The 26,377-nt window shown below is 40.9% G+C and overlaps 1 protein-coding gene across 1 annotated transcript in view; it reads right to left on the minus strand.

The window, feature by feature from the left end:
* The window catches only part of LOC132824534 (low choriolytic enzyme-like), a 169,354-nt gene that overhangs the window by 134,049 nt on the left and 8,928 nt on the right, over positions 1–26,377 (minus strand). Inside the window, exons 2-4 of the mRNA XM_060839167.1 lie at positions 21,790–21,886; positions 21,685–21,712; positions 13,826–13,903 (exon numbers count right to left, since the gene is read on the minus strand). Of these exons, the coding sequence (XP_060695150.1) occupies positions 13,826–13,903; positions 21,685–21,712; positions 21,790–21,849 (166 nt within the window). The 5' untranslated portion in view covers positions 21,850–21,886. The remainder of the gene's footprint in view (positions 1–13,825; positions 13,904–21,684; positions 21,713–21,789; positions 21,887–26,377) is intronic.

The raw sequence follows: 26,377 nt of genomic DNA on the forward strand, positions 1-26,377 counted from the left end.
ATGGAAGGTGTTAGTAAAGTTGATGAACTGTTCAACCTCCTCGTGGGAGCATGAGGCAGCGCCGATACAGTCATCGATGTAGCGGAGGAAAAGGTGGGGGGTGGTGCCAGTGTAGTTGCAGAAGATGGACTGTTCCACATATCCTACGAAGAGACAGGCATAGCTGGGGCCCATGCGGGTGCCCATGGCAACTCCTTTAGTTTGGAGGAAGTGGGAAGATTGGAAAGAGAAGTTGTTCAGGGTGAGGACCAGTTCAGTCAGTCGAAGGAGGGTATCAGTGGAAGGGTACTGGTTGGTGTGGCGGGAAAGGAAGAAGCGGAGGGCTTTGAGTCCTTTGCGATGGGGGATGGAGGTATACAGGGACTGGTTGTCCATCGTGAAGATAAGGCGTTGGGGACCGGGGAAGCGAAAATCATGGAGGAGGTGGAGGGCATGGGTGGTGTCCCGAACGTAGGTGGGGAGTTCTTGGACTAAAGGGGACAGAATCGTGTCGAGGTACGCGGAGATGAGTTCGGTGGGGCAGGAGCAGGCTGAGACAATGGGTCGGCCGGGGCAGTCAGGTTTGTGGACTTTGGGCAGGAGGTAGAAACATGCAGTGCGGGGTTGTGGGACTATGAGGTTGGAGGCGGTGGATGGGAGATCCCCTGAGGTGATGAGGTTATGGATGGTCTGGGAGATGATGGTTTAGTGGTGGGAGGTGGGGTCATGGTCAAGGGGGCAATAGGAGGAGGCAATTGGCTGAGTGGCCTACTTCCATGCTGTAGGAATTCTGATTTGAAAAAAAGGCAAGAAATAGAATTCTTCAAACTTACAGAATGTTTGTGGCACTAGTAGGCATAGCATGAGACCACGTTACAGAAGAGCAGTTCCTCTTCTCTCTGGAAAACCATGTAAACAGTCTCAAGCCAGATCAAGGTTTCCTGGCTCAGACTGGAGTGTTGATTTTTCTAACTCTATAGGAAGGTATCTTTCAACACCTATCTATACAAGTGTGTGATAAAAGCTAAGAAATTGTTCCAAGCATGGAATAACCTAAAAGATGCCCTCAAACTAAAGTGATGGATAAGGGGAAGATGACTCACCCTACCTGATTGGGCATCTGCACTGCAGTTGTAACCTGAACTATTCAAACAAAGTGATTGACATTGGATACTGAGCTGAAAATGTGTTGCTGGAAAAGCGCAGTAGGTCAGGCAGCATCCAAGGAACAGGAGATTCGACGTTTCGGGCATAAGCCCTTCTTCAGGACATTGACATTGGATAGACAACCAGTCCCTACAAGTAAAGTAAATTAATGGGTGGTCAGAGGTAGATCAGTGTCATCTTCAGATGCAGCAAGACCAGGAAAGAGGAAAGAAGGAAAAAAGTTTCATTTCAAAGTTGAAGTGAAAGGTACAAAAGCAATTTGGTTCTTATTTTGACTAGCTTCCTTTTAACAGAAAAAAATATATAGAAGGAATGCAATTGTATGAGAAATTTCTTCTCCATCTGCCTGAAAATAAGCTTTGTTTTGCTGATGTTTCCTTTTTAATTCACCATACACTTATATTTTAATGTAGATGTTAGGCATTATTAAAATTATAAATTCAGAATACGTTTGGACAATTTGACTCATTGGGCTAATGATTTAAATTTTAAATACTTGGTGTAACTATTCAAGTCATTTTTACGTACTAGGAAAAAAAATTGCTGCAGCTCAAGAAGGCAGCTCATCACCACCTTCTCATGACAAATAGAGATGGGCAATTAATGATGGCTTCACCAGAGATGTCCACATTCCAGGAGTGAATAATTTTTAAAAATAAGATTGTCCTGTGCTGGACATTATGAATGTATGGTATCCAAATACCAATTTACAATATAGAACCTTTTATTGAAAGAACACTCAGCAAAACAAAGGCATGGGCTTCAGCAGCAACAATGTTCCATCTGCAAGGATGGAGATGCCAAGTAATAGCCAACGTGCCTAAAAGTGCAATATATCGGAGAGAAACTTGGAAGAATCACTTAGAACAGCTGGAAAAGTCTCCAGACCACCATGTCTATGCTGACCAATAAACACCACTACACTATACTAATCCCATTACTTGCACTTTGTCCAGAGCTTACTATGCCCCAGCTTTTTAAGTTCTCATCCAGCTGCTTTTTAGAGTAGTTAGAGCAGTGGTGGAAGAGAAGCGGGTATGAACAGTGGCAGCAGAAACTCCAGATAAAAACATGAGGAGCAAGGTCCACATTGAGCTCAATTGAAAGAACAGTGGGAGAAGCACAGAGCAGGTGAATTCTTCCCTGAATGTGGAGTCTCAATTCGTGAAGTGACATCATGGTTAAAAACATGAGGTAAGGCAAGAGGATTACCAGCTTAGGAACCAACTTTAGATGCTGAGTGTGTAGTAATAGGATGGAGACAGAGTGTGAAGTCCTAATTTTTGTTGTTTGCAATTTAAGAATAGAGAGACACTTGAGTGAGAGACAAATCTGTTTTGGATAGTGGGTAAGTTTGTGTAATTGTCTTTAGTTGATGAGTTTCACAATGGCAGGAAAACTCACCCCCATGAAATGCTCCTCCTGCATCATATGAAACTTCTAGTATCCATGGTGACCATGTATGCAGGAAATGTGTTTAGCTGCACAGAGTTGCTGGAGCTGTGAATGGACTCACTATGAAGCTTCCATGATGCTGAGAACTTCATGGACAGCACATTAACAAGCTGTTCACACCACAAATAAGGATTACAAAGACAGGAAAGTTTCGAGTGACTACTGGGAAGACTGGTAAGCACTGGCAGGCAGTTCACAGTGGCCATTCCCTCTCAAATAGATATCATTTTGGATGTTGTTTTGGGAGGGTAGGGGAGAATGGCCTCTCAGGAAAAACAGCAACACCAAATTGGTGGCACCACAGTTGGCTCTGATGCACAGCAGAGGAGGAAAAAGACTATCAGGACTTCAGTGATAGAATACTCAATTGTGAGGGAAATTGACTAGTGGTTTTGCAGAGCAAACTGGACTCTCAAGTGGTCTGTTGCTATGGAAAATAAAGAACATGAAAGCTTGGGAAAGGTTAAAGCATGAAGACCACTGGCAATCTGCAGTCTGTGGAAGGCAAGATAGAATAAGAATAGTGGAATGCTCTTACACCAATTAGCACAGTAAGGTTAAGGCTGAAAGGTCACTATGGCGAGATGAGATAACACAAGTAACAAAGCAAGTTTCTCAGTTAAGTGTTATTATGACAGGATTGGGACCATAAATATTTGACACATGACATTAAAATATCTACTTAATAGTTAGTAGAGTGAGCTTGAGACAGGAGACTATTGTAACAGATGGAATAGCTAAATATCTATCATGACAGGTTAGTCTGGAATGGAAGATCGCCGTAGAAGAGTTAGCAATAAATATCTAACCATGACATTAGAATAACATTAAGTTGAATGTACAACTAAAGAGATAATGGGAACTAACACCATTGGTTTATTGTGTAGCTAGAGTGAGGTACTTTGATTAATATAGTTGAACATGCTGATAAGCTAACAGAAACATGATTTTAAAAAATCCAAAAATCCACGGACCTTGAGGTTCAGGGGCATTCGAGACTCTGCTTTCTCAGTGTCATGGTTTTTTGTTTGCAAATAAAAGACCTACTTCTTGAAGAACTTTCTGCGTCTCCTGGTGGTTCTCTATATTTTCTCCACAATATTGCTTCCCTGGTGCCAAGGTTGAGAACGTCTCAGAACAATTGCAGGACATTCTGAAGGAGGAAGGTGAACAGCCAGTAGTCATGGTAAATGTCGGTAGCATTGAAATGGGTAAAAAGAGAAATAAGTTCCTGCACCAGGAATTGCAAGAGTTAGATAGTAAAAACAGTGGAAGACTACTAAGGTTGTAATTTATAGATTACTTCTGGTGCCATGCACTAACTGAGCAGGAGTAGGAAGGGATGATATAGGCGGGAGGGCTTTAGATTTTTGGATCATTGGGTCAGCTTGTGGCATTGGTTGGACCTCTACAAACTGGACAGGTTGCACCTGAACCAGACTGCATCCAATATCCTTGCTGGGAGGTTTGCTCATGATGCTGGAATTGATTTAAACTGATTTGGCAGGGGAGTAGGGCACACAGTTAATGTAAAATTAGGAGCAAGGTCCAATCAGATATAGAAGGAATGCAAAGACAATCAGTAGGCAGAGAAGACATGGGCAGGATAAGGCATATGGGAGGTGCAGAAAGCTAAATGGCATCTATTTTAATTCAAGGAACTTGACTGGTAAGATGAATGAACTTACAATATTGATAGTATGTGGGAATATGATTGTTGTAATCAGAGACCTAGTTGAAGGACAGGACTGGACTGACAGTTTTAGATGTGATGGTATCAAGGTGTGATGGGGGGGGGGGGGGGAAGGTGTTAGAAAGTAAGAGAGATGGGGGCATTGCAATATTGACAAAAAAAACCATTACAGCTGTATTGAGGATGGATGTCCCAGAAGAGCCTTTAAATCAGGCCATTTGGGAAGAGCTTAGAAAGATAGGGTGATTAATTTGTTTGGGATTATACTACAGACCTCCCAACAGTCAGCAGTAGATAGAGGTGCAGCTATGTAGGCAAATCACAGAAAAATGAGAGAGAAAGAGTTATAATTGCAGAGGATTTCAAGTTTGTAACACTGACTGGGATTATCTGCATGTGAAAGGATTACGAGGAATAGAAATTTTAAAGTACACCCAGGATAGCTTTTTATGCCAGTATGTAGATAGTTCTATTAGAGATGGAGCAATGCTAGACCTCATCACAGGGAGTGAAGCCAGTCAAATGGTTGATATTTCAATGGACAAGCATTTTGGAGATTGTGACCACAACTGAGTTCCATAATTATTGAAAGGGATAAGGATAGTGCAGAAGTGAAATTTCTAAATTTTTCAGGGGGGGAGGCAGTGGAAAAAAAAGGTTGTTTGCAAAACATAGGATTTGGCAAACATAGACCAAGAGCAAGCAAGTCTGCATTTTTGAAAGTGGGAATCTCTTAAAAGTAATATAGTGAGAATACAAGGCCAGCATATTCCTCTAAGAGTGAAGAACAAGGGCAGTAAGTCCAGGGAACCTCAGATATCAAGAGATATCGAGAATTTGATAAATAAAAAGGAGGAAGCGCAATATAAAAACAAGTGGTTCTACAAAAGATACAGACTGTGCAGGGGTGAGCTTAAAAGGGAAAGGGAGGTGGCTTAAAAGTAGCACAGGAAGAATCTATTTTCGGATGTTGACAAGTTTAGACAAAAGCAAACAGCCAAAGACCACTTTCTGTTCCTGTACTTTTTGATTCCATGAAGCACTTAACTCAGGCACTCCACATTTTCCAATCAACCAGTTCAGATGTTATTACACTTCTCTGGTGGAACTTGAGTTAATGCTATTGGTAGGATTTAAACTACTTTGGGAAATTAGACAAAGTATAGGTACAATAGTTGGTAATGCACATGCAAATGTAGAAGAAACTTCAAGTTAGACTGGCAGTCAAAGTGTATAGTAAAATTAAGACACCAAGGAGTTAGCCAAGATTGGATAGTAATGATTTTAATGCAAGGAGGTTTGCATGTAATGCTGCTGAGTAAGAAGTATTGGATTAATACATGGCAATATGACTTCATTGTTATCACTGAGACACAGTTCAAAAGGGAGATGACCGGCAGCTCAATATTCCAGTTTATCCTTCAGGTGGGATAGGGAATGGTGTAACAGAAGTTGTGGTGTTGTAATACTGATCAAGGAGTCAATTATTGCAATAAGAACAGATGATATAATCGAAAGGCTCCTCAATTGAGGCCATATCAGTAGAACCTAAAAATAAAGCAGCAATCACACCCAAACAAACAATCAGGAAGTGACAGAAGGGCAAATTTCGATGTAAAAATAATAGGATAGTAATAGTAAAGGATTTTAACTCCCATTTTTTAAATGGGCATTTGGTGTGAAAGATTTGGAGGGCATATGAATTCTTAAAAATGTCAGATGCTGTAACAGACAAGATATTTCTGAAAAAATATACAGTGAAAACACATGGGAGTAAATTAGAAATAAGAAAGATCACCTTAATGGGATTGTACTATAGGCCCCCAAAAGTTAGAGAGAAATTGAGAAACAAATATGCAGAGAGATCTCAGATACATGTAAGCAAAATAAGGCTGCAATAATGGGAAATTTTAATTTTCTAAACACTGACTGGGACTTCTATAGTGTTTAAAGGTTTAGATGGTGAAGTATTTGTCAAATGCGTTCAAAAAAATTTATTTCTAGCAATATGTGAATGTTCTTACTAGACAAGGAGCAAAATTTGGCCTTCTTTTGGGCATTTAGGCAGGGCAGGTGACAGAAGTGAAAGTACGGGAACAATGGGGTCTAGCAATCATAATTAAATTAGTTTAAAATGGTTATGGCAAAGTTGATTGGAGTAGACTGTTCACAGGTAAAACTATGTTTGACATGTGGGAGACTTTCAAGAGGTGTTATGTTCCTGTTAAAGTGAGGAGTAAGATTGGTAAGATTAAGGAGCAATGGATGAATAAAGATGGAGGTTCTAGTCATGAATAAGAGAATCTTTATATTAGATATAGACAATTGGATTCAAATGAATCTCTTGAACAGTATAAACAGTGTCGGGTATTCTTAAGAAGAAAATCAGGGAAAGAAAAAGAGGGGATATGAAATAGCATTGGCAGATAAGGTGCAGGATAATCCAAAGTGATTCTGCAAGAATATTAGGAGCAAGAGGGTAACCAGAGAGAGAATAGATCCCCTTAAAGATCAAAGAGGTTGCCTTTGTGCTGAACCCCAGGAAGTGATAGAGCTTTTAAATTAACTCGGAAATAAATTTTGATGTTTTAAAAATAGTTCACATTACAGAAGAGGTGATTTTGGAGGATTTGGAGAATATAAAAGGTGGATAAATCTCCAGGACCTGATCTAATGTATCACGGATTGCTGTGGGAAGTAAGGGAGGTAATTGTGGGGCCCCTTGGAAAAATATTTGTATCATTATAACTACGGGTTATATGCCTGATGAATGGAGGTGCCAAATGTCGTGCTTTTGTTTAATAAGGGTTGTAAAGAGAAACTGGCGAAAATAAACCTGTAAGTCTAATTTTGGTTGTGCTAAGTTGTTGGAGGTAATTCTAAAAGATAGTATTTGTAAGCATTTAGAGAGGCAAAAATTGATTAGTGACAGACAGCTTGGTTTTGTGTGAGGAAAATCATGTCTCACAACTTTGAGATTTTGAGGAGGGTTCTCAAAAAGATTGAGGGCACAGCACTAGACATAGTTTACTTGGACTTTAGTAAAGCCTTTGACAAGGTTCCTCATGGAAGTCTAATTTATGTAATTAGATCATATGGGATTCAGTGCAAGTTTGCCGGTTGGATATAACATCAGGAGATAGAGTGGTGCTGGAGAGGTTGCTTTTCAGATTGGAAGCCTGTCACCAGCGGTGTTGCACAGCGATCAATTTTGGGTCCTTTTTTGTTTTGTCATTTACATAAATGATTTGGATGAGAACACAGGCATGGTTAGATAGTTTGCAGATGACACCAGATGACAACGAAGAAGGGTTTCTAAGATTACAAAGGGGTCTTGATCAAATTGATCAATGGGCTGAAAAATGGCAGATGGAGTTCAATTTGGATAAATGCAAGGCATGGAGTTTTGGTAAAATAAACAGGGGGCAAGAATTATACAGTTAATGGTATTGTTGTAGAACAGCGACCTAAGGGTTCAGGCTCATTAAATCTTTGAAGTTTGCATCACATTAGGTAGAAATGGTTAAAAAGACATTCAGCATGCTTAACTTCATTGCTCAGTATTTTGAGTTTGGAGCTGGGAAGTCATAGTGAGGTTGTACAGAACATTGAGGCCTCTTCTGGTCACTCTGTAGGAAGGGTATTATTAAGCTAGAGAGGGTTCAGAAGAGATTTGCCAGGATGTTGCCAGATATGGAAGGTATGAACAATAAAGAAAGGCAGGGATTTCTTTCACTGTTGAGAGGTGACCTTTATAGAAGTTTATAAAATCATGAAGAGTATAAATATGGTTAATAGTAGTTGTCTTTTCCCTAAGGTTGGTGACTTCAAGACGTGAAGGGCAAATTTCTTTTACACCGAGGGTGGTGGTTCGCATGTGCAATGAACTTCCTGAAGAAGTGGTGGATGCAAGTACATTTACTACATTTAAAAGAAACTTAAACAAGTACATGAGTAGGAAAGGTTTGGAGGGATATGGGCTAGGAGCAGGCAGTTGGGACTAGTTTAATTTGGAATTATGTTCAGAATGGACTCGTTGGACTGAAAGGTCTGTTCTCCATGCTGTTTGACTCTGAGAGTTTTTTTTTAAAGCAAGCACATATAAAGTCTTACAAAAGACAGGGAAATAAGTGTTGGACTAATTTTAGTGAACAAAGCTGAGGAAGTGGTGGACGTGAATGGGAGAGTATTTGGGTGATAGTGACCACAACTCCATAAGATTCAAAGTAGAACATAGAACAGTACAGCACAAAACAGGCCCTTCCGCCCAGGATGTTGTGTCAACCACTGATCCTCATGTATGCACCCTCAAATTTCTGTGACCATATGCATGTCCAGTAATCTCTTAAATGTCCCCAATGACCTTGCTTCCACAACTGCTGCTGGCAACGCATTCCATGCTCCCACAACTCTCTGTGTAAAGAACCCGCCTCTGACATCCTCTCTTTACTTTCCTCCAACCAGCTTAAAACTATGACCCCTTGTGTTAGTCATTTCTGCCCTGGGAAGTAGTCTCTGGCTATTGACTCTATCTATGCCTCTCATTATCTTGTATCAATTAGGTCCCCTCTCCTCCTTCTTTTCTCCAATGAAAAAAGTCCGAGCTCAGTCAACCTCTCTTCATAAGATAAGCACTCCAGTCCAGGCAGCATCCTGGTAAACCTCCTCTGAACCCTCTCCAAAGCATCCACATCTTTCCTATAATAGGGCAACCAGAACTGGACGCAGTATTCCAAATGCGGTCTAACCAAAGTTTTATAGAGCTGCAACAAGATCTCACGACTGTTAAACTCAATCCCCCTGTTAATGAAAGCCAAAACACCATATGCTTTCTTAACAACACTCTTCCACTCGGTGGTCATTTTAAGGGCTCTATGTACCTGCACACCAAGATCCCTCTGTTCATCCACGTTGCCAAGAATCCTATCCTTAACCCTGTACTCAGGTTTCAAATTCGACCTTCCAAAATGCATCACCGTGCATTTATCCAGGTTGAACTCCATCTGCCACCTCTCAGCCCATCTCTGCATCCTGTCAATGTCCCGCTGCAGCCTACAACAGCCCTCCATACTGTCAACGACACCTCCAACCTTTGTGTCGTCTGCAAACTTGCTGACCCATCCTTCAATCCCCTCATCAAGTCATTAATAAAAATTACAAACAGTAGAGGCCTAAGGACAGAGCCCTGTGGAACACCACTCACCACAGACTTCCAGGCAGAATATTTTCCTTCTACTACCACTCGCTGTCTTCTGTTGGCCAGCTAATTCTGTATCCAGACAACTAAGTTTCCCTGTATCCCATTCCTCCTGATCTTCTGAATGAGCCTACCATGGGGAACCTTATCAAATGCCTTGCTGAAGTCCATATACACCACATCCACAGCTCGACCCTCATCAAAGTCAGATCCTCAAAGAACTCAATAAGGTTTGTGAGGCATGACCTGCCCCTCACAAAGCCGTGTTGATTGCATTTAATCAAGCCATGCTCTTCCAGATGGTCATAAATCCAATCCCTCAGAATCCTTTCTAACACCTTGCAGACGACAGACGTGAGACTTACTGGTCTGTAATTGCCCGGGATTTCCCTATTTTCTTTCTTGAAAAGAGGAATTACATTTGCTTCTCTTCAGTCCTCAGGTACGACTCCAGTGGAGAGTGAGGATGCAAAGATCTTCGCAAGTGGCGAAGCAATTGCATTTCTCGTTTCCCAAAGCAGCTGAGGACAAATCTGGTCCGGGCCTGGCGACTTGTCAATCTTAATGTTTGACAAACTTTTCAGCACATTAGCTTCCTCTATCTCTATCCATTCCAGCATGCACACATGCTCTTCAAAGGTTTCATTCACTACAAAGTTTGTTTCTTTCGTAGACAGAAGCAAAAAACTCATTTAGGGCTTCCCCTAACTCCTCAGACTCCACACACAAATTCCCTATGCGATCCCTGATTGGCCCTACTCTTTCTTTGACCATTCTCTCATTGCTCACATAAGTGTAAAATGCCTTTGTGTTCTCCCTAATCCGTTCTGCCAAGCCTTTCTCGTGCCCCCTCCTGGCTCTCCTCAGAACATTTTTGAGGTCCTTCTTCGCCTGCCTGTAATCCTCTAGAGCTGAGCTTGACCCTAGCTTCATCCACCTTATGTAAGCTACCTGTTTCCTTTTGACGAGAAGCTCCACCGCTCTTGTCATCCAAGGTTCCTTTATCTTACCACTTCTTGCCTGTCTCAGAGGGACATATTTATTCATCACTTGCAACAGCTGTTCCTTAAACAGTCTCCACATGTCTATAGTGCCTTTACCATGGAACAATTGTTCCCAATCCATGCTTCCTAACTCATGTCTGATCGCAACATAGTTTCCTCTTCTCCAATTAAATATCCTCCCATTTTGCCTAATCCTCTCCTTCTCCATAGCTAAGTAGAATGTGAGGCAGTTGTGGTCACTATCACCAAAATGCTCTCCCACCACAAAATCTGATACCTGCCCTGGCTCGTTTCCGAGCACCAAGTCTAGAATGGCCTCTCCCCTCATCAGCCTGTCAACGTACTGAGTTAGGAAACCCTCCTGAACACAGCTTACAAAAACAGCGCCATTCAAATCTTCTACTCGAAGGAGGTCCCAATCAATATTGGGAAAGTTAAAGTCACCCATTACAACAACCCTACTACGTCCACACTTTTCCAAAATCTGCTGACCTATGCTTTCTTCCATCTCCCTGCTGCTATTGGGGGGCCTGTAGTAAACCCCTAACGAGGTGACTGCTCCCTTGCTGTTCCTAATTTCCACCCATACTAACTTGGTAGGCAGATCTTCCTTGACAATGGAAGCTTCTGTAGCTGTGATACCCTCTCTGATTAGTAGTGCTACACCCCCTCTTCTTTTCCCCCCTCCCTATTCTTTTTAAATGTTCTAAACCTTGGAACATCCAGCAACCATTCCTGTCCCTGAGAAACCCATGTCTCTGTTATGGCCACAACATCATAGCACCAGGTACTGATCCATGCTCTAAGTACTTATTGATAAGGACAAATAAAGGCTCTGAATTGGGAGAAAGGATGATCTTACTTTGATAAGCCAGGATCAAACCAAAGTGAATTGAGAGCAGTTACTTGTAGAAGAATATACATCAAAGCCCTGGGAATCTTTCAATAAGGAAACTGAGGAAATGCAGGACAAACATATTCATGTAAAAGTAAACAGTGGAATCATAAATTCCAGAGATCCCTGGATGTGCAGGAATATACGAGGCTTGGATATGTTATATATCCAGGACACTTAACACTAATAGCTCTTTAGAAAGTGCTGCACATTACTTTGTAACTAAGAAAAGTGAAGATGAGGGATGAATAGGCAGGTAAAATAAAGGAAAATCCAAAAGCATTTTGTAAGTATATGATGAGCAAGAGGATAACCATGGAGAGAAGCTCATTAGGGATGCAAGTGCAAATTGTAAGTGGAGCCAAAAGACAAATGAGTATTTTACATTTGTGTTCAAGATAGAGAACAATTGATGTAAGTATATGGAGAACTGAGGTTTTTCAACAAAATGCAACAGAGAAAGGAACTATAGGAGGGCGACTATGTGATGCAATAATTCAAGAATGGTTATTGGAATAAGGAGGAATCTAACAGTGGTAGTGAAACTATTTGGCACAATGTACAGAAGTGAGTGAGATTGACATTTGATCAAGTTTGTCGAGGATACGAATGGTTTAGTGGACAACGGTAACATGGGGGAAGTACTGTATGTGAACTTCAGTGAAGCTTTTGATAAGGTCTCCCATCAGAAACTGGTCAAGAACGTAAGACTCCAGGACAATTTGCCAAACTGAATCCAAAATTGGCTAAATGGCAGGAGGCAGAGGGTTATGACCGCAGGTGGTTTTAGGAACTGAAAACCTGTGCCTCATAGCATAGTGTAGGTTTTCGTGCTGATTTCTTCCCTGTTATACCTAACATTAGTGATCATGATGTAAATGGGTAGGTTTGTTCAGTTAATTCGCAGTCACACAAAAATTGATGGCATGGTAAAAAATGAGGCATGCCTTAGACTGCTGGAAGAAACAAACAAGCTGGTCAGATGGGAGAACAATGGAAAATGGAATTTAATCCTTGTAAGTATGAAGTGATACATTTTGGGAGGCCTAACAAGGCAAAGTATACATAGTGAACAGTAGGATCCCAGAAAATAGAGGATCAGATGTTCTTTATTTGCATGTCCACAGATTCTAGAACACAGCAGGATAGGTGGACCGGACATATGGGATACTTAAGTTTATTAATTGTAGCATGGAATATGACAGCAGGGAGGTTATGACAGAGCTGTATTAGATATTGGTTGGGTTACAGCTGGAGTACTGTGCGCATTTCTGATTACCACACTATAGGAAGATGTGTTCGTACTAGGAAGGGTGCAGACGATATTCACTAGGATGTTGCCTAAGCTGGAGCGTTTCAGATATGAAGATAGTCTGGATAGGCTAGGGTTGATTACCAGAAAGTAGAGGTGGGTTCCTGTTTGAGGTCTGCAAAATTATCAAGAGTATTTTTCCCTTAGGAGAGTGATCAATAACTGAGGCCACAGATTTAAAAGACAAGAAGTTTGGAGGGAACGTAAGCTAGAATTATTTTACTCACAATGGTTGGTATCTGGAACACACTGCCTGAAAAGGATGGTAGAAGTTGGAACCATCACAAAATATAAGTAGTATCTAAATGATTACTCAAACCTACTTAACAGGTTAGACTACAGGCCAACTGATGGAAAAATGGACTTGAATAAATAGGTGTTTAATGACTAGCATGCACATGATTAGCTGAAGGGCCTCTTTCCATGCTGTAAAACAGTGACACTCTGTAAGAATGTCGACATTTTAATTTATACTTACTCAACAAATACATGCATGCAGAATCGAATGTGGCTCTAGAAAAGCACAGTAGGTCAGGCAGCATCTGAGGAGCAGGAGAATCGATGTTTTGAGCAAGACTCCTTCTTCAGGAATGATTCCTGATGAAGGGCTCTTGCCCGAAACATTGATTCTCCTGCTCCTCAGATGCTGCCTGACCTGCTATGCTTTTCAGCACCACACTCTCTACTCTGATCTCCAGCATCTGCAGTCCTCACTTTCTCCTAATACAAGCATGCAGCCCAGAGAGAAAATCTGCTACAACTAAAAAAACTAAACTTTTTCACTATTCTATTGAACATCTTGAATTTATATTCTACATTACTAATCTCACAGCAGTTACCTTTCCTTAATTATCTAATTAAACCTTTTCATCACTTTAATTTTTTTTAGATCTCAACTTTCTTTGTTCTAATGGAAGTAATGCAGTTTCTCCCATTAATTAAAATCTCCATTCCATTTAACTGTTTTCATGAATCACTTCCCACTGAATATCACTTCAACTTAAAGCAATAAAAAAAAGCTGCCTTATAAATCCACAGTATCCTTCTAACCATTTTATCAACACAATATTATTTAAGTATTAAAATACACATTGTTTTACTAGAAAGCAAATATTTTTCTTACGCAGCTCTTCATTGGCTTTCAAAATTATACTGAACACATCTGTTTCATTTGTGTCCCTTTGTTTCCTTTTCAAGACACCTGTAAATATAGAGAAGGTTAAAATATTGTTTAGTTTAATGAATGAATCTCAAACTTCACAACCTTACATTCTGTACACTGTAATCTCTCCACTCAACTCAAAAATCTAGTAATACTAGTTCTCAAGGATATTTTTCAGCAGGCTTTGGAGACTTAGGATGCTAGAGTGCTAACTTGATGGCAGCAAAGACAGAATCATGTGTTCTGAAAGCAGAGGAAACAAAGTCTCACAGCATGGGAAGGAGTGTGGTGGCTTCAAACTTTGCTATGTTCCTGTTCCTTTTATATACTTTCCTTATCCGGACAAGTAAATGCTAATGCATTCCCAATTAGACCAAAATGGCAGGATGGGGTTGATTAGAGAGACAAGGGAGATTGTGCAGGGATGGAGAGGAGAACACAACTGTATATTTGAAGGAGAAGAGCAGCTGATTGCAGAGAGTGTGTGAGAAGGGAAAAAATACTGATTATAGTGTGCAATGAAAGAAGTGAGGATGATATCAATTTTGGGTCTAGGGAGGGGCTGATCATTACATGTTTGGGGAACTAGAGGGGCTGATGGTTGTTGTATGAGGGTCGATGAGTGTGATCAATGATTAATGCGTATGTGTACCAATGTGGAACAAGTGAGCTGATTACTATGTGAAGTATTACAAATATGAATTCAATATAATTTTCAATACATTGTTGATTTTTATCTCTGCATCTTAACTGCCATTGCGATCAAAACTTTGTATGCTGCCTAATTAAGTCACCTATATGCCACATTTTCCTATAAAGATCTTCCCTTTGATTCTATCCCTAATTTCTTTATTACTCTAAGCTTCAACAAATGTGATCCTCCCAAAATGTTTGGTATGTTGCACATTCACATTCCTTGGGGCAAGCACACTCCCGATAATTAAATTATAATACCAATATTTAAATAAGAGATAGCGAATTTCTCATAAGCCAGCTACTTTGAGCAAGTGAGTTAAATATAAAGCTTTGGCTGACCTTACAAGATTAGTGATGCAGATAGGACAGGGAGTTTCCACTTCTCTCTCCTCCAAGTGATCTAACATAACACTGAAACCTTGGATACAAAGTGAAGCGAGGTATACGATTCACCAGAATGTGTGTGGGCTCAACTGACGGGAGAGAAAGGGGCAGGTTCCTGAAATAAAGTTACCATGAGGAATGATAGGTAGGAAAACAAGCTGTGAGACCTTTTGTCCACAAAAGGATATGGATTGTTTAAGTGAATATGCAAAAACACTGACACATAGAGTACAATGTGGGAAAATATGATTGTTTTGGTGGGAAGCATAGAAGAATGTATGTTACTTAAGTGGAAAGAGACTGCATTCTGCTCCAGTACCAAAGGATCTGGGTGTCCTTGTTAGACTTTTTGCATCTCAAAAAGTGAATACGTAGTTATAACGAACAATTAGGAAGGCAAATGGAACGTTCATCTATATTGCGGGAAAAGCGACTACAAAAAATACAAAATTTCTGAGATTTTAGATTATGGGGTCCTTAGCCAATGTTCGTAATTTTTTCAGCATCCATTCGGAACAATGATCTAAAGTCCCTCCTTATCAGTCCATTTTTCCAATGTGGAAACCGATATCCTACAGTTTTTTTTGTCAGATTGGTAGAGTTAATTATCACAGCTCCTGCTGCAATAATTTAACGTGAGGGACTGCAATTCAACTTGAGGCAAAAAACCTCTTTGTTCTGAGTTAGTCAATGCTCTATCTCCCCAATAACATCACAACCTTGCCTCAAAAGAAACAAATGCAATTTTATGTTTCAGGCACTCTTCCTTCTCCCTGCTATTCTATGATGTTCCTCTGGCAACAACAATATAAGGAGAGGACATGAATTTGAGTGTTTTTCCCATAAAAAGACTAATATTTTGTTGTGGACAATTACTAAAAGGACCCTAAAACATAAAATTACAATGACTTGTTGCAAGAGTTTTTGAGAGCAAGGGCTTAAAAATACATACTAAGAATTATAAAGCTATTGCACCACAGTGCATGATAAACTTTTATCCCAGTTAAGAAGTGGAGAGGAAATTTCCTTACAATTAAATTGAATGGAAGAGATGGTAGATTTCTTAACTGTCTCCATTAGATAATTTGGATTACTTTTAATCATTGGTCTTTCGGCCTGAGTAAAAACAACACTCAGAAATTCCTCACTGTTCACATGACTCCTTTTACCGTTTGCCTTTTGTGAGAATCCAATAACATTTTGTCTCAATCTGTCCCAACAATCCCTCAATGCTAGAATCACCCTTAAATGAATTTGTTGTTTTCCCTCACAGCTTCACCTCACTTTAGTTGGCAGGTGTACTCCTGGGCTGACCATAGGTATTCTAATGAAGTGAACTCAAGATCAGTTACAGAAAAATACACCATGTTAGAAGCAAATATTCAGCAGGGTCCAAAAAGATATTAGGTCCAGATCTATACAGTTACTGATAAAGGTGGAACAAGACCAAGGTTGTGATTCAGAACTAGGCTTGATACTTATCAATTGTGGAAATTTCTTGAAAATACTGCCTGAAAATGTTTAACTCCCTCCATATACTCAAATAATAGTAATATTTTTTCTGTAATAGGAATTTAAATATTTGTGACTGATCCACTCAGTGTCTGGACAATGGGAACCCCAGAATTGTTGCACATCATGCCACTGACCAAAGGGCAATAGTTACATCTTCTTCTTGTTTGAGATAGGCATTGCTAAGGTTATGAAGGTGTAGAAGTGTACTGTACCTTTAAGAGTGAAGGACTTAGGAAGCACACAGTGCTGGAGAATTTACAAAGTAGTATTTGGTTTAGAACAGATAGCACTGGCTGAGTTGCTATCAAACAAAAACAAATTTGAATTTGGGCAATCAGTTTAAATTATACCCCAAAAATACCAAATTTTATTCTAGTTTGAATTTAGTATATTGATAATCTTAAAAACCAAAGACACAATCCAATGCTTTGCAGGTATAAGGCCAGGAAAATTGAACAGTTGAGATTAGAACTGCCAAGCTACCAGCATGTGAAGACTGCCTGAAAAATACCTATCTTAAAAGGTACTTTTATCAATCAGTAACTTGTGAAACCAAATCCCCAAGAAGAAGAAAAAATAAATACAGAGAAGAATTGAAAGCTGCCTGGTTTTGAGATAAGAAGGTTTGTTTTATAAACCTTAATGGGAGTTTTACTGGACTAGTATTGTATAAGCGGAAGGTTACAAAAAAAGGTTAGAGGAAGGAGTTGTAAATAGCTGTTAGTTAATTATTTTGTTATACTTTAAGAAATAAAGTTGTTAATTTTACTTTAAATAGTTCTTGGCGCCTTGAATTTTCACAGATTATTGTACAGGATAAATCTTTTCTGAGTTGCTGGTTTAAAATAAGCAGGTGAGTTTACCCAGTGTCGTAACACTATGCACTTCTGTGCTGTGAATATTGCTTGCCATGTATTATCCCAAACCTGGACATTACCCAGGTCTTACTGCACATGGACACAGACTGGGTCAGGAACTGAAGGGTAGTGAATGGTGCTCTGAATGTTGCATAATTACAAAATATTTCCACTTATTATCTCACTTTAGATGAAAGGTAATTGTTAAAGTAACTGAAGAAGGTTGGACCTAGGACACTGCCTTGAAATACTTTTGTTGCGACCTCCGAAAGTTGCAACAAGACAATTATCTTCCTATATATTTCAATCAGTGGAAAATTTTCACCCTGATTTTCAATGACTAGTTTTTCTAAGTTCCTTGTTGGTGTACTCCACTAAATGCTTCCTTGATGTCTAGGGTAGTCACTCACCTTGTCTTGAGTGTTCAGTTCAAACTTGGATCAAGGCTATAATAAGGGCAGGAACTGAGTGACTCCTGGCAGATATTAATATTAAGACACTGCCATTTTATTGTACTTAGCCTGTAGAGCAGGCATTTCAGCTCATGTATTAGCCTGTGAGGCTTATACATTTTCATAACTTATGAAAATTCCAACATCAAAACAACATTTTCCACTTTCTACACAGACAACCATCCTAAGTCTCTCAATAAGAGCATCATCAGGCTGTTTGGCCCCTGAAGTCTGTTCCACCATTCAATAGGTTCATAGCTTAGCTGATATTTCTCATGTCCACTTTCCTGTGTTTCCCCATAACCCTTGATTTCCCATCAATCAATAATCTATCTCAGCCTTAAACATACACTAGAACTGTGTTCCCTCAGCTATCTGTGGCAAGGAGTTCCAAAGATACACATTCCTCAAACTAAATTTCTCCCTTTCTGTCTTACATTGGCACCCCTTTATTCTGAGTCTAGGCCCTCTGGTCTTAAACTCTCCCATGACAGGAAATACCCGAACAGCATTTACGGTCAAGTACCTCAAGAATTCATTGACACCATCTCTCATTCATTTAAGGTGTGTCTGGACAGATGCATAAGTAGGTGGGGAGCACAGGGATACAGATGCTTAGGAATTGGGTGGTAGGTTTAGACAGTGGATTTGGATTGGCTGAGGCTTGGAGGGCCTTAGGGCCTGTTCCTGGGCGGTAAATTTTTCTTTGTTCTAAATTCGAGTGAGTAAAATCCCAATCTATTATTCTTTGCTCATAACACAATCTCTCCACATCAGCAATCATTCTAGTGATCATTCACGTTCTCTGAACTGCCCCCAATGAAATTATATCTTTCTTTAAATAAGGAGATCAAAACTGCTCACATGCTCCAGATGTAGTCTCACTAGCACCTGGTACAGATGCAGTAAGGCTTCCCTATTCTTATACTCCAACCCCCTTGAAATAAGTGCCAGCATTCCATTCATCTTTCTGATTACCTGCTGGAATCATGTGCCAGCTTTCAGTGTTTCATACACAAGTATCCCCCAAATCCCCTTTGTGTTGCATCTTTTTACAGGTTTTCTCCCTTTCAATAATCTGTTCTTTTGTTCACCCTTCAAAAATGACTACGTTGTGGTTCTGCTCGCCGAGCTGGAAGTTTTTGCTGCAAACGTTTCGTTCCCTGGCTAGGGAACATCATCAGTGCTGTTGGAGCCTCGTGTGAAGCGCTGCTTTGATGTTTCTTCCGGTATTTATATTGGTTTGTTCTTGCCGCTTCCGGGTGTCAGTTTCAGCTGCAGTGATTTGTATGTGGGGTCCAGGTCGATGTGTCTGTTGATGGATGTTCTTGCCGTTTCCGGGTGTCAGTTTCAGCTGTAGTGGTTTGTATATGGTGTCCAGGTCAATGTGTCTGTTGATGGAGTTTGGGGATGAATGCCATGCTTCTCGGAATTCTCTGGCTGTTCTCTGTCTGGCTTGTCCTATGATAGTGGTGTTTTCCCAGTCAAATTCATGTTGCTGGTTGTCTGAGTGTATGGCTACTAGAGATAGCTGGTCGTGTCGTTTTGTGGCTAGCTGATGTTCATGGATGCGGATTGTTAGCTGTCTTCCTGTTTGTCCTATATAGTGTTTTGTGCAGTCCTTGCATGGTATTTTGTAAACTACGTTAGTTTGGCTCATGCTGGGTATTGGGTCCTTTGTTCTAGTGAGTTGTTGTCTGAGCGTGGATGTTGGCTTGTGTGCTGTTATGAGTCCTAAGGGTCGCAGTAGTCTGGCTGTCAGTTCTGAGACGCTCCTGACGTATGGTAGAGTGGCTAGTCCTTTTGGTTGTGGCATGTCCTCGTTCCTCGGTCTATCTCTTAGGCATCAAAGTTGCGTGGGTATCCGTTTTTGGCGAATACCTTGTATAGATGTTCCTCTTCCTCTTTTCGCAGTTCTGGTGTACTGCAGTGTGTTGTGGCCCTTTTGAATAGTGTCCTGATGCAGCTTCGTTTGTGTGTGTTGGGGTGGTTACTTTCATAGTTTAAGACTTGGTCTGTGTGTGTTGGTTTCCTGTGTACCCTTGTGGTGAATTCTCCGTTGGGTGTTCTCTCTACTAACACGTCTAGGAATGGGAGTTGGCTATCCTTTTCCTCTTCTCGTGTGAATCGGATTCCTGCGAGTGTGGCGTTGATGATTCGGTGTGTTTTTTCTATATCTGTGTTTTTGATGATTACAAAGGTGTCATCAACATATCTGATCCAGAGTTTGGGTTGGATTTGTGGTATGGCTGTATGTTCTAACCTTTGCATAACTGCCTCTGCTATGAGTCCCGAGATTGGTGATCCCATGGGTGTTCCGTTGATTTGTTCGTATATCTGATTGTTGAATGTAAAGTGTGTGGTGAGGCACAGGTCCAGTAGACCCTTAGGACTCATAACAGCACATAAGCCAACATCCACGCTCAGACAACAACTCACTAGAACAAAGGACCCAATGCCCAGCATGAGCCAAACTAACGTAGTTTACAAAATACCATGCAAGGACTGCACAAAACACTATATAGGACAAACAGGAAGACAGCTAACAATCCGCATCCATGAACATCAGCTAGCCACAAAACGACACGACCAGCTATCTCTAGCCATACACTCAGACAACCAGCAACATGAATTTGACTGGGAAAACACCACTATCATAGGACAAGCCAGACAGAGAACAGCCAGAGAATTCCTAGAAGCATGGCATTCATCCCCAAACTCCATCAACAGACACATTGACCTGGACACCATATACAAACCACTACAGCTGAAACTGACACCCGGAAACGGCAAGAACATCCATCAACAGACACATCGACCTGGACCCCACATACAAATCACTGCAGCTGAAACTGACACCTGGAAGCGGCAAGAACAAACCAATATAAATACCGGAAGAAACATCAAAGCAGCGCTTCACACGAGGCTCCAACAGCACTGATGATGTTCCCTAGCCAGGGAACGAAACGTTTGCAGCAAAAACTTCCAGCTCGGCGAGCAGAACCACAACAACGGATACCCGAGCTACAAATCTTCAATCAGATTTTAAAAATGACTACGTCACATTTTCCCACGTTAGACTCCACTTGCCAATTTTTTGCCAATTTCTTAACCTATATATATCTCTCTATAAACTGTCTACATACATCTTGCAAAATGCCTTTTTCCACCTATTCTGTATCATTTGCAAGTACCCAACTTATTAATAGATATTGTAAACAGTTGAGGTTCAGGGACAGTTCCCAGTGGAACCCCACTGATTAAAAGTTATTCTCAGTCACTGTGACCATTAGCCAATACAATACCTCAAATCACATGGGCTCTTATGTTATAAGTTAACCTTTTGTGAGGTACCTTGTTGAGTGCCTTCAGGGAATCGAATTATCATACATCTACTGGTTCCCTTTTAGCTAGTTTGGTTGAGATTTACTTGAAAAACTGTCAGACATAATTTTCCTTTCATGAAGCAATTTAGACTCTGCTTGATCAGATTATGACTTTCCAAATGTGCTGCTATTATTTTCATAATAATTGATTTCAACATTTTAGGTTAATTAGCCTATAGTTAGCTGCCTTTTGCCACTCTCCCTTTTTGATTAGGCATATTACATTAACAGTTTACTAATCCCCCGTGTCTCCAGAATCCAATACCTTTTGGAAAATTACAACCAATTCAGTAGTCCGGATACAATCCCAAGAACCAGACAATTCGAGTGTCTTCAAGAATTAGGCCAGGAAAGTTTCATATCAAGGTGGTTGATGGTTTGAAATCCAGGTCAAATGAGTCAAGAAGTAATTTTTACTCAAGTGTACCATACCACATGATTTGTCTTCACTTTTTAATTCACATATACAGTCAGTTATTTTGTTTTCAAATCTGACAACAAATATGATTTCCTGCAAAAAAAAAACAAACCTTGATTGGTTGAATTCATACTGCCCACCTGCAGGAAAAGAAGGAAGTGTTATAAGAGTAAAACAAGATATAAGCAAATAATATTTTGTCTTGGTAGTCACTTACCAACTGTAAATGGATTATTGTTAAGATGAAGACCAACACCACTACAACGTTTAAGTTCATCTTTTGTTCTCAGTGCTGCATGAGCATCTAGTTCTATCTGAATAGAATAAAACAGAGCTTACTAAAGTGCTGTGGTCATGCAAAGACCTTGACAACATTCAGATGTAGGTCTAAAGAAGGCAAGTATTTTTGTAAAATTTATTTTCAGGATGACTGAATCACTGGCTTGGCCAACATTCAATGCTCATACCTAACTGCCCTGGACAAGGTGCTGTAGTTCTTGAGATGTATGGATATCCATAATGCTATTAAAAAGTGAATTAAACAATTTTGAACCAGCAACAGCGAACGAATAATAATATAGTATCAAGTCGGGATGGCTTGCAAGGGACTTTGCAAGGTGAGGTTTCTTCTTATGCCTCTGCTGCTGTTGTTCCTCTGAGGTGCAGGGGTGACAGGTTTGGAAGTTGCTGTCAAAGAAACCTAGGGAGTTATTGCAGTGTATCCTGGAGGTGGTATACGTTGCTGCCGCTGTGTGTTGGTGATTAAAAGAGTCAGCATATGTGCAGGGGGTGTCAATCAAGTAGAATGCTTTATCCATGATAGTGTCAAGTTTGAGTATGTTGGGAGTTGCACTCATCCAGACGTATAGAGCGAGTTTTTCATTACTCTCCTGACACACTTGTGCTTTCTGGATGGTGGACAGGTATAAGGAAACATGAGAAGAGAGTTAGATACCACAGAATTCCTAGCCTCTTACGTGTAACTACAATTTTGCATTGCTCGTCCAGTTCAGTGTCTGGCCAATTGTAACACCCAGGATGTGGACAATGAGGTTTACAGCAATAGTCATGCCACTGAACATCAATTGACAGTTGTTATAATCTCTCTTGTTTGAGACATTCTTTGTCACATATATGGTGTGAATATTACATGCTACTTATCACCCTAATTTAGAAGTTGTCTAGAGCTTGCCACTTATGGATATAGATTAGATTACTTAGTGTGGAAACAGGCTCTTCAGCGCAACAAGTCCACACCGACCCTCCGCAGAGCAACCCACCCAGACCCATTCCCTTTCACCTAACACTATGGGCAATTTAGCATGGCCAACTCACCTAACGTGGGAGGAAACCAGAGCACTCAGAGGAAACCTCACACAGACACTCGCCCAAGGTGGGAATCGAACCCAGGTCTCTGGTGCTGTGAGGCAGCAGTGCTAACCACTGTGCCACCGTGCCGCCCTGGGCTGCTTTGATACCTGGCTCGCAAATGGTTCTGAACATTGTGCAATCATCTGCAAATTCTGACCTCACAATGGAGTAAGGTTCTTGATGAAGCAGCACAATGGATTCCCCTGAGGTGTTCCTGCAGTAGTGCCCTTGAACTGGGATAATTGACCTCTAACAACCACAAACATATTCCCACGTTAATGAGTTTTGAGAAGGTTTATAGCTCAGGTTGAGGTTTTGGATGTAGGTTTGCTCACTGAGCTTGAAGGTTCATTTCCAGACTTTTCGTCACCCTACTAGGTAACATCTTCAGTGGGCCTCAGGCAAAGCACTGCTGAAAATTCCTGCTTTCTATTTATATGTTTGGGTTTCTTTGAATTGGTGATGTCATTTCCTGTGGTGATGTTATTACCTGTGGTGAAGTCACTTCCTGTTCCTTTTCTCAAGGGGTGGTAGATGGGCTTAACTCAATGTGTTTGCTGCTAGAGTTCCGTAGCCCTTGGTAGTCCACAAACCCACCAACACCAACACATTAAAACAGCAACTAATGAACCTGAAAAACCCTATACAGACAACAAGCATAACAACATCATTGCAAAATACCATGCAAGAACTGTAACAAACACTACATTGGACAAACAGGCAGAAAACTAGCCACCAGGCTACATGAACACCAACTAGCCACAAAACTACATGACCATCTCTCACTAGCGTCCTTACATACCGATGAGGAAGGACACCACTTCAACTGGGACAACACATCCATCCGAGGACAAGTCAAACAAAGACACATACGAGAATTCCTAGTTGCATGCATTCCAACTGGAACTCTATCAACAAACACATTGAGTTAGACCCCATCTATCACCCCCTGAGAAAAGTAACAGGAAGTGACTTCCCCACAGGAAATAACATCACCAACCCAAAGAAACCCAAACATATAAATAGAAAGCAGGAATTTTCAGCAATGCTTCGCCTGAGCCCCACCGAAGATGTTACCTAGTAGGGTGATGAGACGTCTGGAAATGAACCTTCAAGCTCAACGAGGAAACCTACATCCACATTCCCATGTGCTATGCATGACTTCAAACACCAGAAAGATTTCCATTGGCTCCAAATTACTCAGGCTCCTCAACGTTGCCCAAGTCCAGCAAACAGCTGGCAGGCTACAATACTTTACTTGGGCAGTCTTTCCTGTACCCTTCTACCCTTCTAATTTGGGCAGGAAGTGGCATCTATTGGGCCACTGAGTGACTCAAATTGCCACCCAAACCACTTAATTTCCCATCGCTGGCAAAATGCTGTGGTGAACACTCCCAGTATCTTTCCACATCGTTATGGGCTTGAATGGACTTTCAAAACTCAAACAATTATTCCTATCAAAAGACAAAAATTTATCTTGCCAGTATCATACCAAATAGCTTCACTAATCCTTGTAAAATGGCCATGACACTAAAAAAGAGGAAATGTGAACTTTAAACAAAAAAATGCTGGAGTTCACAGTGGGTCATGCTGCAGCCATGGTGAGAAAGCAAGCTGACGTTTTGAGTTTAGATGACTCTTCTTCAGAACATTCACCATGCAAGATGACGGTGGTGGGGTATGGAGCATTTGGGTTTTAGCATGGATCTCATCCATACTATCTGCTTTCCTTTTCTCTTTTTCTTCTTTTCTAAAGTTTTTCTTTAAATGTTTGAGTGTTTCTTACTTACCTTTTGGAGAACACTGAGACATCACTAGCGATTGAGGGTGGCAGCACCTGTGGCCCACGTTAAGCTTGGATGGTGGCAGGGGCGAGACGGTAAAGGATGGCGGCACTGGCAGTGGCAGATAGCAGCAATGGGGCAGTCAGAGGCAAAGCCTTGTGAGCAGTAGCGAATCCTGGCATGCTGGGCTAATTGTAGCCCAGGACAGGTGAAAGAATGCTGAATGTGGGGGAGAGTGTGCCCTCTTAGGGTAGCCCAATTGGTGCACCTGCAGGCCCATGACTCAAGAAAGGACTGTAATGTTAGACAATTTAACTTCATTTCTACTTTTATAGTTCAGACTGTAGTGCTGAACTAACTTTTATTTCCTTATTTATTTCTGTCACAGATTTTGTATCTTTGTACTTCATTTGTAAAGTGGCACCATGTATAGTGACAGTGTATACTTCTCACGATATTGTTGGACCCTGTACTTTAGTACACGTTACAATAAATCCTAAATCTGAAGTCTTTGCCCTGTGTATAACTGCATGATATTGTACTTGAATGATAGCAATAAAAAGAGGTGGGTAAAATTTCAGCTTTGTGATGCCCTGTGACAAATTAAATTGAATCTATCATTGATGTTCAAGCAATTTTGGTGGGGTCTTGAAAGAAGAGTGATTCCTACTCATCTGGGGTAATAGAATCCAGTTAGCTTGACTTCTAGGTATCAGTGTTATGTTCTAACAGTAATGATGCTATTAATGAAGGGGATAGTTAAAATTAAGCTAAGTTGACTGTAAGCATTTTTTTATTCCAGACTTCCAAAAAGTATGATCTCCAGGACAAAGTGAGAGAGGCTTACAGGTCTGAGTCCACAAGGTTTTTCCTGGGCTGACTCATATCTGTACTTTAACACAGGGAAAATAACCCAAGCCTATTCAGCCTCTCCCTATAGCTCAAACCCTCCAACCCTGGCAGCATCCTTTTAAATCTTTTCTGAACCTTTTCAAGTTCAACATCTTTCCTGTAGAAAGGGGACCAGAATTGAATGCAGTATTTCAAAAGTGGCCTAATCAACGTCCTGTACAGCTGCAACATGACCTCCCAATTCCTATACTCAAAGGACACCAATAAAGGAAAGCATATCAAATGTCACCTTCAAGGAAAGCATACCAAACGCCGCCTTCATTAACCTAACTACCTGCGACTCTACTTTCAAGGAATTATGAACTTGTACTCTCTTTGTTCAGCAACACTTTCCAGGACCTTACCATTAAGTGTGTAAGTCCTACCCTTATTTGCCTTTCCAAAATGCAGCACCTCCCATTTATCTAAATTAAACTCCATCTGCCACTCTTCCGCCCACTGGCTCATCTGATCAAGATCCTGTTTGCACTTTTGAGGAAACTTTCTTCACTCTCCATTAACCTCTAATTTCGGTGTCATCTGCAAATGTACAAACTATATCTCTTATGTTCACATCCAAATCATTTGGCATATTTTGGTCTATATAAGTTGATTCCACCTTTTTCCGATAACATCTCCGGGACACCTGCACCAATCAACCCCAGCGTTGCGTGGTCGAACATTTCAACTCCACCACCCCCCCCCCCCCCCCCCCCCCGCCCCCCCACCTCCCCCCCACCCCCCACCACTCTGCCGAGG

The sequence above is a fragment of the Hemiscyllium ocellatum genome, chromosome 18 (assembly GCF_020745735.1).
Source record: "Hemiscyllium ocellatum isolate sHemOce1 chromosome 18, sHemOce1.pat.X.cur, whole genome shotgun sequence".
Classification (NCBI taxonomy): Eukaryota; Metazoa; Chordata; class Chondrichthyes; order Orectolobiformes; family Hemiscylliidae; genus Hemiscyllium; species Hemiscyllium ocellatum.